Source organism: Microcaecilia unicolor, chromosome 3, assembly GCF_901765095.1.
Source record: "Microcaecilia unicolor chromosome 3, aMicUni1.1, whole genome shotgun sequence".
Taxonomy (NCBI): Eukaryota; Metazoa; Chordata; class Amphibia; order Gymnophiona; family Siphonopidae; genus Microcaecilia; species Microcaecilia unicolor.
Genome location: NC_044033.1, coordinates 395392716 through 395405346, shown reverse-complemented (window position 1 = coordinate 395405346; position 12631 = coordinate 395392716). Strand labels below are relative to the sequence as shown.

General features: G+C 39.9%; 1 protein-coding gene and 1 pseudogene across 1 annotated transcript in view; both read right to left on the bottom strand.

Annotated features, from left to right (window-relative positions):
• MTMR9 (myotubularin related protein 9) overlaps positions 1-12631 on the bottom strand; it is an 84415-nt gene that overhangs the window by 60367 nt on the left and 11417 nt on the right. The window contains 3 exon segments of the mRNA XM_030198715.1: positions 3847-3904; positions 3906-4018; positions 11986-12111. Coding sequence (XP_030054575.1) covers positions 3847-3904; positions 3906-4018; positions 11986-12111 — 297 coding nt within the window.
• LOC115467470 lies at positions 4502-4668 on the bottom strand (annotated as a pseudogene).

Sequence of the window (12631 nt, the reverse complement as noted above, 5' to 3'; positions counted from 1 at the left end):
GTGATGTGCTGTATTTGTTTTATGCCCCACATATTACTTACCAAGCCTTCTTGTCACTTTGCCATGTTTGTCACGTAATCTTGAAACGAACACTTTTCCCCCAGTCTCAGCCAAAAACCTTTGCAGTTCTTTTAAAAAGTAATTGTATGCCTCATTGTGATCACCTTCAGCAATTTCCTTAACTCAGAGCTTCTGACATTGAAGGGACTGCATGATTTAGCACAATTGTTTTCATTTGATAATTATGGACCTGCCAGTGCACCAAGGGATAGTCAAAACACCCTGAAATTTTGTTAGCGGCTAGCGAAGATGTGACAAGGCTGCATAGGTGATGGAGATCACTTAGGCTGTGGGGTGGTGGAGTGTGCGGATGCGGACTAGGGTTAAAATGCAGCTAATGGGGGGGGGGGCAGGTGGGCAATGAAGGAAAACTAAGGCTTTTTCCCCCATTGCCCCAGCAACCACACCTTAAAGCCTCTCTCCGCTGCCAGATAAGCTGTAGGTGGGTGAGCGATGGGGAGATCAATAGTGTCTTATCCACTCCTTCCCTGCTACTTTAAATAACTCCCTGTGCATCACCTTGAGCACATTATAAATGTGTGATTTATAAATGTGCATAAATAATTCCAGTTCTAAATCTGGCTCCTAAAGTTTTGGGATGGCTCCGAGATCCAAAAAAAAAACTCCATCAACCCCTGTTGTAGGTCCACAGTAACACAGCCACTTATGAAATGTCTATAGCTGGTGTAAATGGTGGTGCCTAAATGTGGCAGTTGTGCACATAAAAGCAAATAGTCTATAAAGTTTCCACAAAGTTAGTCGGAACACCCCTGCTGTGCCCATTCCCTCCTTATGTCAACATTCCCTTTTCAGCTGCATGCGAGAGAAGTTAAGCACTCGGTTTACAGAATATGGGTGTAAGTCAGCAACTTGATTAGTGCCAATTAGTACTTAATTGGAGACAAGTGGCATTAAGTACCAATTCAACACCAGTAACGTAGTAGATGAAAGCAGATAAACACCTGTACAGTTCGTCCAGTCTGCCCAACAAGATAAACTTAAGTATAAGGTATGCTGTAACTGCAAAAAAACCCCGAACCCACCAACCCTACATAGAACCACTGAAAGGGGCATTGTCTTGGTGGTGTAAAGTGGCAATAATTTTGCAATGATGGACTTGACAGTGCCCCAGGGACATTTAAAACACACTAAATTTTTTTAAGGCCTTCCCTCAATCTGTGCCTTTGACTATCTTTATCTTGATTGTCGGGTTTTGCTGCATCCAAGTAAGTGGACCTGACGTTTCAGCCATCGTGCTGTGGCGTACTCAGATGCAGCAAGACCCAGACAACTGAAACAATCATAATGCCAGCCACGTAAGCCTAAGAGAACATATCTTTATCTTGATCAGAGTTCTTTCATCAGGTCCATGTTCAGCATGTTTAAACCTTTGTTTTTAAATGTATTTCATACCACAGAACAGCTTGATTCTTCATCCCAACTCAACTTCGACTGGACACAGGTGGACTAACTTATTATAGGCCTTGTTAAAGTAGTTTTGGAAATGGAACTAATTTGGGTTTGCTAGACTGAAGATTTATGCAATAAAAACTTACAAGGCATTTCCATAAACTTGTACCTAGACTTACACACATCAGAGGAGCCAATAATTGTCAGCTACATGCACTTATTCTATAAGGTCACGCTTAAGTGCTACAGTGCGTAACTGAAAGAGGGCATACACGTGGGCAGAGCATGGGCATGTCACCAAGTGACATGCACAACTTACTGAATACTGTAAGAGTGGAGGAGTAGCATAATGGTTCATGCAACGGCCTAGAAATCATTGCAGCTCCTTGTTACCCTGGGCAAGTCACTTAACCTTCCACTGCCCCAAGTACAAAACTTAGATTGTGAGCTCACTAGGGACAAAGAAAACACCTGCATATAAGACAGATGTGTGCACTCTTACATTGGCCATTGACTTAGAATATGTGGGTGCACCTAAATGTTGACTTACCAAAGCAGCTTTGACGCTTAAATGTCATCATTTATTTATTTGTTACATTTGTATCCCACATTTTCCCACCTATTTGCAGGCTCAATGTGGCTTACACAGTATCGGAGAGGAGTTCGCCAACTCCGGTATAACAAATACAAAGTAATGTTGTGGTAAGATAAGGTTCGTGTGGAATAGACACATTAGGGAATCGTAGAGCGGAACAGTTGTATTATGTCCATTACATACTTTGTTTCGTTGTGTTGCAGAGTTCAGGCATTTAAGTTGGATCGGTTAGGGTATGCTTTTTTAAACAGGTTGGTTTTTAGTAATTTCCGGAAGTTTAGGTGGTCATACGTTGTTTTCAAGGCGTTTGGTAATGCGTTCCACAGTTGTGTACTTATATAGGAAAACTGGATGCGTAAGTTGATTTGTACTTAAGCCCTTTGCAGCTTGGGTAATGGAGATTCAGATATGTTCGTGCTGATTCAGTTGTGTTTCTGGTTGGTAGGTCTATGAGGTCTGTCATGTATCCCGGTGCTTTGATGAGATGATTTTATGAACCAGGTGCAGATTTTGACAATACGTTCCTTGATTGGGAGCCAGTGCAGTTTTTTCACGGAGGGGATTTGCGCTTTCAAATCGTATTTTTCCAAATATAAGCCTACCTGCCGTGTTTTGAGCGGTCTTAAGTTTCTTTAAGGTTTGTTGTTTGCATCCTACATAAATTCCGTTGCAGTAGTCTACGCGGCTTATTACCATTGATTGTATCAAGTTGCGAAATGTTTCCCTCGGGAAGAATGGTTTCACGCATTAAGTTTCCACATTGAGTGGAACATTTCTTTGTTGTGGATTTCACTTGGTTCTCTAGTGTAAGGTTACAGTCTATTGTAACACTGAGGATTTTCAGGCTGTCTGAGATAGGGAAGGTGTAATCTGGGGTGTTTATACTTATGGGGTTGTCCATGCTGTAGAATTGATGCTAAGTGCACCCTATTATGGCATCTATATTAAGGCACCATGTAGTAGTATTTTATTCTTATTGATTTAAAAAACATTAATAGCCCGCTCCATCCACAGTACAGAAGCACATACACAGAAATAAAGCACAGGACAGATAAAACTACCAGCGTATAACCAAGCTTCAAGTTACTACCACTTACTGACCATAATGAATCTATACATTATAGCCCTGAGCCACTGATGGAAACAAACTCCTCATCAGGACTCAAAAGCTAGTTTAAATAGCAGGTTTTCTGGTTGAATGGTTTGTTTGTTTTTAAATAAAACCAAGAATATTCTTGATTACTCTGAACTCCTGTGGAAAAGAATTTCCATTCTACAGAACCCACAACTGAGAAAGTGTCAAGCTTTTTCGCAATAAGTGAAATAAATAAATGAATGAATGAAGGGATATGTAGATACATTTTGAATAATTTATATATATATATATATATATATATATATCTATATATATATATATATATATATATATATATATATATTTTAGACAGGAGACTGATAAGTGTATGAATGTTTTGCAACTGTAAATCTAAAAGAACCTACTTTTTTGAATACATACACACATTTATGCATATGTGGATCACCCTTCCACCCCCCCCCCCCCAAAAAAAAAAAAAAAAATTATCACAGACAGGATTCTCATGGAGAGTGGGGAGGGGATCCAACACATCCTGGAAATTTGTTGCAGATAGGATACCGAACACAATCATTAGGGGGAAGAGGCATAGATCCATTCCCAGACATGATCTTATAAGCTTCTACAGTTCTCAAGACTTAACAACAACAAAAAATGTAATATTTATCAGCAAAACGTCAGCACTTACCATCTCATTCTTCCTATGGTAGTAACTAAGAACAGGGAAGCGCCCACCATGGCGAAAGTAGCATTTTGCGAAGAGCCTCGTCATCAATCACTTTAGGTACAGTAACAACTGCGGGGTAAGAAGGGCACACTGAGAAGTCCTGGTTAACATAGCTCAGCTTCCATTCATTTGTCTGCAAACGAAAAAATGACCTTTTATTATCAAATTAAAACCTCAACTTTCGTATGATTTGGGGAATGAAAGCGTAGAAATAACTTTCAAGGTATGTAACAAACATGACAGTAAGGAAACCCTATGAAGTCAACTGTGCATATTTGAAGACTGTCACTTATATATAATTCAGTATAAAAACCAGATAATGGCTATCTTTCAAAGTGTCAACGCCAGTCCTATATAAGTTAACAACTGTTTCAATTAGATAGGCTCCAGCTATAATTCATTTCAAATAAAGTCTTCATTTCAAACTGTTTTCAAATCTTCTTATATATAAACATATATCTAACATATATAGCAATTTTCATAGAATTTCTATATATATTTTATTGTTTTTATATATATGTAGTGACCTCAGTGGTGCTCACTGCAATAGATGTAGATCTGGCAATGTAACTACTTCTTCATTGGTTCACCCAATTTTCAATTTTTTAATCTCTTGAAACTTTTTAACTTATTTATCAAATAAATTACTTATCTTTTATTTGTTCAATCAGACCACGGGGTTCAACTGCCCGATGATCAATGTGTCCTGCAATTCACACTAATTCTCGCAGCTAGCTGCGTTCTTCATCGACGCACGAGCCGAGTGATCCACCGCTAAGAGTCGCCAATTGAAAATTGGGTGAACCAATGAAGAAGTAGTTACATTGCCAGATCTACATCTATGGCAGTGAGCACCGCTGAGGTCACTACATATATATAAAAACAATAAAATATATATAGAAATTCTATGAAAATTGCTATATATGTTTATGTATAAGAAGATTTGAAAACAGTTTTGAAATGAAGACTTTATTTGAAATGAATTATAGCTGGATCCTATCTAATTGAAACAGTTGTTAACTTATATATAATTGACATTTATATCCTAACAGCCATGAAAACAGAGTTCAAGAATTCCGATGCTCAGTCAGTATGGATTTTAATGCCAACACATTAACCAAAGAAAACAAAGATGAGGGAATTAAAATCATAGCCAAGCTAGGAACATGTCCCAGCTCTAAAAAGTCAAGGTACAGGGGGGGTGGGGGAAGTTACAGTACTCATACCTTACAATAACTAAACTGCTTTCACAATTACTTGCTTTTCTAGTTCAACATAATGGAGGCAACTGTATAAAGCATGTTCTGCATGTAAAGCATGTTTTAAACATAGAAAATAAATATTGTGAAATTGTGCATAAGAACATACGTGTTGCCATACTGGGACAGACTAAAGGTCCATCAAGCCCAGTATCCTGTTTCCAACAGTCAAATCAATCCAGGTCAAAAGCACCTGGCAAGATCCCAAAACAGTATCCTAAAAATAAGCAGTGGATTTTCCAAAGCCATCTTAATAGTGGAGCACATGTTTTGGGGCCACTTGATAACAGTGATCGTAACATGATCAGGTTTGATGTAATATCTGGAGTAAATACACACAGGAAAGCCAATATATTAGCATTTAACTTTTAAAAAGCAACTGTGATAAAATAAGAACGATTCCTCCCTCCCCCCCCCCCCCACCAAAAAAAAGGCGAGAGACTTAGAGGAGCAGCTGCAAAAGTCAAAAGTTTACATCAGGCATAGATGTTGTTCAAACTACCATCGTGGAAGCCCAGACCAGATATGCTCCACATTGTAAAAGAGATGGAAGGAAGGTCAAACAACGACAGCAGGCATGGTAAAAAATGAGGTGCAAAAATAAAAACATCCTTCAGAAAATGGAAGAATGATCTGACTGAAAACAACAGGAAACAGTATAAAGAATGTTAAGTGAAATGCAGACACTGATAAGGCAAAAATACTTGAGAAGAAGATTGCATTGGAGGCAAAACACAAACTTTTTTTAAAGTATATTAGAAGTAAGAAGCTGGTAAAACAATCAGTTGCACTACTAGATGACAGAGGGGTAAGGGCACTGAGGAAGAGATTTAGTCAAGGGAAATCTTGCTTCACCAATCTATATTTGTTTGAAAGGGTGAATAAACATGTGGATAAAGGTGAGCCAGTCAACACTGTGTATATGGATCTTCAAAGGCATTTGACAAAGTACCTCATGAACGACTCCTGAGGAAAACAGATGCGTTGGGAGAGCAGTTCTAGCTCACCACCGCATCACTGGTATTTGACTACCCCACCACCTGGATGAGCCAAATCAAGACCCCTGATGACGCTTTTATAGCAAAACATGAGCATGTTGGGTCCTGGTCGTATGGTGGAATACTATAAGAATTGGAGAGATTGAAACTCTAATACAAATGTAACCACAATTTCAAAAAATATATATATCTGGAACACATGACACTGCTAATGGTGAAAATGGACAGTTTTGGATGTTGCTGACTGATATCATCAATGGTTATTCAAGATTTATCACTAACGTTACAATGGTTTGTTGAAAAAAAGGACAGAACTATTTTATAAGTTGGTGATTCAATGAGTCTGATTTGAAGCAAGGCTGAATCTTGTGGGAGACTCTGGAGCAGTGGATTAACACATGATTAAAGAGCTGTGATCACACATTGATGTAAAAGATTGCCAGATATATGCTATTTGAATGTGTATTGAAAGAGTACTGTGGAGAATTGTTTGGTTTTAAATGTATTGGTGTATGGATTGGTTAATAACTATGGGTTAAGGGAATGGATTTTATTTTAGGAAAATTGTATTGATTTAATAAAGAAATATATTTTAAAATGTAAAACAGTTACTAGTGAATAATTTGTAATATAATGTGTAACTAATTATAGAGTTGAGACCTAGATTGTAATTCTGAGGAAAACAGAGAGTCATGGGATATGAGGTAGTTTCCTATTGTGGATTAAAAACTGGTTAAAAGATAGAAAACAGAGAGTATGGTTAAATGTTTAGTATTCTCAATGTAGAAGGGTCGATAATGGAGGTTCCCCAAGACTCTGTGCTGGGACCGCTGCTTTTTAACATATTTATAAATGATCTAGAGATGAGAGTAACTAGTAAGATAATTAAATTTGCTGACAACACAAAGTTATTCAAAGTTGTTAAATCTCAAAAGGATTGTGAAAAATTGCAAGAGGACCTCACAAGACTTGGAGACTAGGCATCCAAATGGCAGATGACATTTAATGTGAGCAAGTGCAAAGTGATGTATGTGGGGGAAAAGGAACCCAAACTATAGTTACATGATGCAAGTTGCACATTAGGAGTCACAGCCCAGGAAAAGGATCAAAGTGTCATCGTTGAAGACACACTGAAACCCTCTGATCAGAGTGAAGCGGCAGCAAAAAGAGCAAATAGAATGTTAGGAATTATCAAAAAAGGAATGGAAAACAAAAAATGAGACTATTATAATGCCTTTGTATCATTCCATGGTGCAACCACACCTTGAATGTGCAACTTAACCTAGAATACTGTGTGTAATTCTGGTCACTGCATCTCAAAAAAAAAAGATATAGCAGAATTGGATCTGGTCCATGGTGGCGTGCAGGCCATAGTGCGAGAGGTGTTGGGTCCCCTAGGAAACAGTGATCATAATATGATCAAGTTTGAGCTATCTGGGAGTGGACATTATTCAAAAATACCATCTTGGAAGCCCAGTCCAGATGCATTCCACATATTTGCAAAGGTGGGAAGAAGAGAAAACATCAACTAGCATGGTTAAAAGACGAAGTAAAAGAGACCATTATAGCCAAAAGTTTGTCCTTCAAAGAACGGAAAAAGGACCCAAATGAAGAAAATAAGAAGCAACAGAAGCACTGGCAAGTCAGATGAAAAGCTCTAATAAAGACGGCTAAAGAGAATATGAAGAGAAACTTGCCGCAGAGGCTAAAACTCACAGTAACAACTTTTTAAGGTACATCAGAAGCAGCTGTGAAAGGCGAGCAGGCTCAGCACTTCAGCCTGCCTTCCCTTCTCTCTCAGCTCTGCCTCTGGTCCCGCCCTCATTTCCTATTTTCGCAAGGGTGGGATCAGATAACCTTGCTAGCGCCTGTTTCATTTGTGTGAGAAACGGGCCTTTTTTACTAGTAATTATATGTTTGTCTTCAAGTGATTCTGGACTATAATTTTGAAGATTGCAGTTTTGAAATATTGAATAAAAAGAAGCAAAGGAAGGCTTTTTTGAGCTGATGATTAGAAGAAGGGAGCATTAAACTATAAAGTTAAAGATACCTGCTTGTCTTTTTGAGGCTTTTTCCTTCAGTTTTTCTAGATGTAAATGAGATGGCTATTGAGAAGCCAGTACAGCTATTTTAGAGGCGAGGTAAGCTTTGATGTTGGTTGATCATATTTTAATTTGATGTGGATCTAAGTTAGCATTTTAGTTTTCAAATCATATTGGTCCGCTTGACTATTTTATCTTTATGCAATGTCTCTCATACTACCTTTTTTTTTTTTTTTTTTAATTATCAGCATTTCTATACTGTACCTTTAGTTGGCTATAATTTTTGTACACCAACTTGAACCATTCTGTTACAGAAAGAATCAGCCTTTTTCAGTATAGAATATAATTTTATTTATTCCAGGGGCGTAGCCACGGGTGGGCCTGGACGGGCCCAGGCCCACCCACTTTCCTCTAGGCCCACCCAATATCCATCGCATGTGTCGTGCGCTGCAAAGAAAATGCTTGTCCTCCCCGCCGGCGCTGCCTCGGTCCCTGCACGCTACCCTGCCTCTGTCCCTGCCATTCTTTTCTTCGATCGTCGCGTCGCCGGCAGCGCTGCCATTCACTCAGGCAGCTCCGCTCCTCTCTGCCGCGTCCATCTGGCCCTACGTAAACAGGAAGTGCGTCAGAAAGAGCCAGATGGACGCGGCAGAGAGGAGCGGAGCTGCCTGAGTGAATGGCAGCGCTGCCGGCGACGCGACGATCGAAGAAAAGAATGCAGGCAGGGACAGAGGCAGGGTAGCATGCAGGGACCGAGGCAGCGCCAGCGGGGAGGACAAGCATTTCTGTTGCAGGCGCGGTGGGACGCAGGGGTGGAGAGAGAGGCAAAGAAGGGCACGAAAACTGCCTTGCAGCAATTCCTCAAGGCCGCCACACGACAGCAGTGGCCAGGAGGAGAAACTAGTGGTTGGGCATCAGTGTCCTTGCCCTGGGCCTGCCCCGTGAGAGGGGGTGGGGTGGAGAGAGTGAGTGAGTGAGACGGTGGGGTGGAGAGATAATTGTTTGACATGGGGGAAGGGAGAGATGCAGGAGGAAAAGAGAGGGAGAATTGTTTGATATGGCTATGGTGGGGAGAGGAAGGGAAAGGCTGCAGAGGAGTGGCAAAGGACCATACAGGAAAAAAGTGTTGAACATGACAGTGGAGGGAAGGGAGTGAGAGATGAGAGAGGGAAATATTGAACATGGCTGGAGGGGAGAGAAAAAGATGTTAGACCAGGGGCTCAAGGCAGGGAGAGAGAGAGAGAGAGAGAAAGAAAGAAAGAGATAGTGGACAATATGGGAGAGATGTTGGATATAGAGGTGGAGCAAAGGAAAGGAGAGATGCTGCACAAGAGAGGGGAAAGAGGGAGATATTGGATCCAGGGGCAGAAGGGAGATATGCTGGACAATGGGTAAGAGAGAGAAATGCAGGACAATGGAGGGAGGGGGTAAAAGGGAGATGTCAGGCTATGAGAGTGAAGAGAGGATAAAGAGAGAGGGGAGATGGTAATAAAATGAATGAGAGGATAGTGATTACAGGTGGTAGAAATATGGTAATGGTGCGTAGATTGAGGATGGAAGGGAATGGAAGGCTGGGAAGGAATGAGTTTGGATATGGGTGAGCTAGTGGGTGAAAGGAGATGAAAATTTGATAGATATCTGAAAAGTAAAAAGGAGGAAAAAGTTTAGAAAGAGGGTTAAATTTGAGTAGACAGAGGCAGAAAAGAACAAAATACAGAAAGGAAAGAGCTAAAATGGAAAGATCAATATTTCAGAAGCAGTTGTAGTGAGGAAATGGAACGAGAGAAGAGAAAAGACAAATGAACAACAGTTGCTTGAAGAATTAGCAGAAGACGACGGGAAAGTGGGAAGGAGAAACTGAAACCAACATGATAGAAAAATAAAATGTCCAGACAACAAAAGGTAGAAAAATAATTTTATTTTGAATGTTTTAAATGGAATATGTTCAGTTTTATTTGTGTTCAGTAGAAAAGGAAATGCATTTTTGTTTTTATTTCTCCAGTGTTGCACTAAATGTTGAGGTTCTCAGTTCAATTTTTGTCTACATATTTTTATTTCTAATTTGTAATCCCTTGTTCTGTATTTGGTGATGGTCTGTCATTGTGAGACTGTAAGGGCAGATGGGGAGATTAAAGAGGAGAGGGCTTCTTTATTTTCTGCCCTGGGCACCAGCATGGCTAACAGCAGCCCTGACCCTTGCTGTAGCTGGTGGGGATCCCCAAGCCCTGCTAGCTGAGGACCTCCACTGAACGTGGCCAGAAATCCCTTCTGCTGAGCTTGGCAGATGGGGGCAGCATCCTTGAGCCACTGAAAACTAAGCATGCATGGGGTGCCGCTATCGGTGGCTCAAGGATTTGTTGCTTCCGACCAAGCTTGGTAAAAGTAGATTCTGGCCATCTTTGTTGGAAGTTTTCAGGTGACAGAGCTTGGGGATCTTCATCAGCTAAAGTATTTATCTTTTGAGTTGGGAAATGCTGGGGGAGGGGGTTAGAGAGAAAATTTTGTGCCCGCCCACTTTGGGTTCAGGCCCATCCAAAATTGGCTGTCTGGCTACACCACTGATTTATACACCGCCTTTATCCAAGATGGAAATACAAAAACATATACATAATACAAACAAGAACCTCAAAACAGTGAGAACCAAAATCAACAGCCGTAAATCAGCTTAAGGTGAGCCCTAAAAATTAATGCATCTCGCAATTATACTTCTTGCTGCCAATAACATACCAGAAATCAGTCTTTGATACTTCTGCGTATCACCCACTTAGGATCTTCTCCCAAGGGCAAACTTAATGCAGAATTAGTTATAGGTGTAGCAGTAATCTGTGAGAGAATCAGGAGAACTTGTTTCCAAAAATGTTGACTACAGGGACAAGTCTACCACATATGTATAAAAGTCCCTACTTGATTACATTGCCTCCAACATAATCTGAATTCTTAGAATCCCATTTTGCCATTGCTGTGGTGTAACTTAAGCTCTCATTAATAACCTAACTTGAATATTCAAGAGAGCTGTAAAAATAGAACATTTAAATATTTTAAGCCCTAGAGGGATCCAGTAAGAATCTTGAACAATAAAGCCAAGATCATTTCCCCCACTTCTGAGGGCACACGTTCAGTGGTCTCAATAGACATATGCCACATCCTATAAATTTAGCAATCCAACCTTTTATCATTTGTTTATTAAACAAACAAGAACATCTCAAGGGGTGATGCTCTCTTGTAAAACAAGTATGCTTTTCTAGGTTTTCAACAAATATCTGAAAATATTGAAGAAACTGAACTGGTTTCCCTAATTTATCTTCCACAGTCCTCTTACTGAGTTATACAGCAATTTTCATACTGAGCTATGGAACAATTTTTATACTGTGCAAACTGGAACAAGTCCAAGGGTGTTTCCACCAAACTTCAAAGCAAAGTATATATTAACTTTTACTTTAAAAATAGCCAGAGATACAAAATGGAATGAGACATTTGCAACTGCTTTTTTCTGTTAGCAATTTAATGGGGGGGGGGGGGGGGGAAGAGTCTAGATTTGAAAATGTAAGTTACATCTGTGCTTTTCCTCTCCCAACCTAAGCTTGCTACAAAGAACATCTCCTCTCAACAAAGATAAAAACATGCAGTGCGGGACACAAGTGAGACAGCAATCAATTTACAAACGTAAAATGTGACTGCTTAGTATAGAATATGCAATATTTATTTATCCATATGATTAGATAAACCGGTTTCTCTGGTTAGTAATGGACCAGTATGTTTGGGAGTTGCAAGCCTTCATGAAACACTCTTACATTGACTCACCACTGAGCTGAGTTGTTCAAACTCCTGCTCAGGAAGGAAGGAGTGCCATCCGTCTTCAATGACTTCAAACATGGGTCGGTAAAAAAAGGGATACATCAGGGTGATGGAGTCCAAGGTAGACAAGGCCTGGAGGAAAAACAAGGATGAAGTTGTACATATCATTTTACTTTCTTGCCAGCTGGGTAGCTCACCTGACAACTAGCAAAATAAAGCACTGATATAGTTAAATATGTTGCACTTTGCAAAGTGCATAAAACAAAATAAGTCACTTTATTAAAAAAAAAAGTACCTTTATCGATCCTGGGTAAAAGTACATAAATTTCTAATCCACTAAGGACACTTGGTGCATCTCACCAGCCTTTCTTGGATGCTCCTTATCAAATCAGGATGACCGTAACCAAACTGCAGGCTCTTGCTTTCTAAAAACAATCTCTGAAACTGTGAGCACCGAGACCCCCCCCCCCCCCCCAAAAAAAAAAAAAAAAACCCCATTAAAAACAGGACAAGATCCTGGTCGTATGGATTGACACTAATTTTTATCTTTAAAACTGTAACGGAACATAGTAGCTGAAAAAAGTAAGAAAAAGAGTTAGCCTTTACAAACTACAAGCACACAGAAAGAGGAAACAAGGTGACAATATCTGGA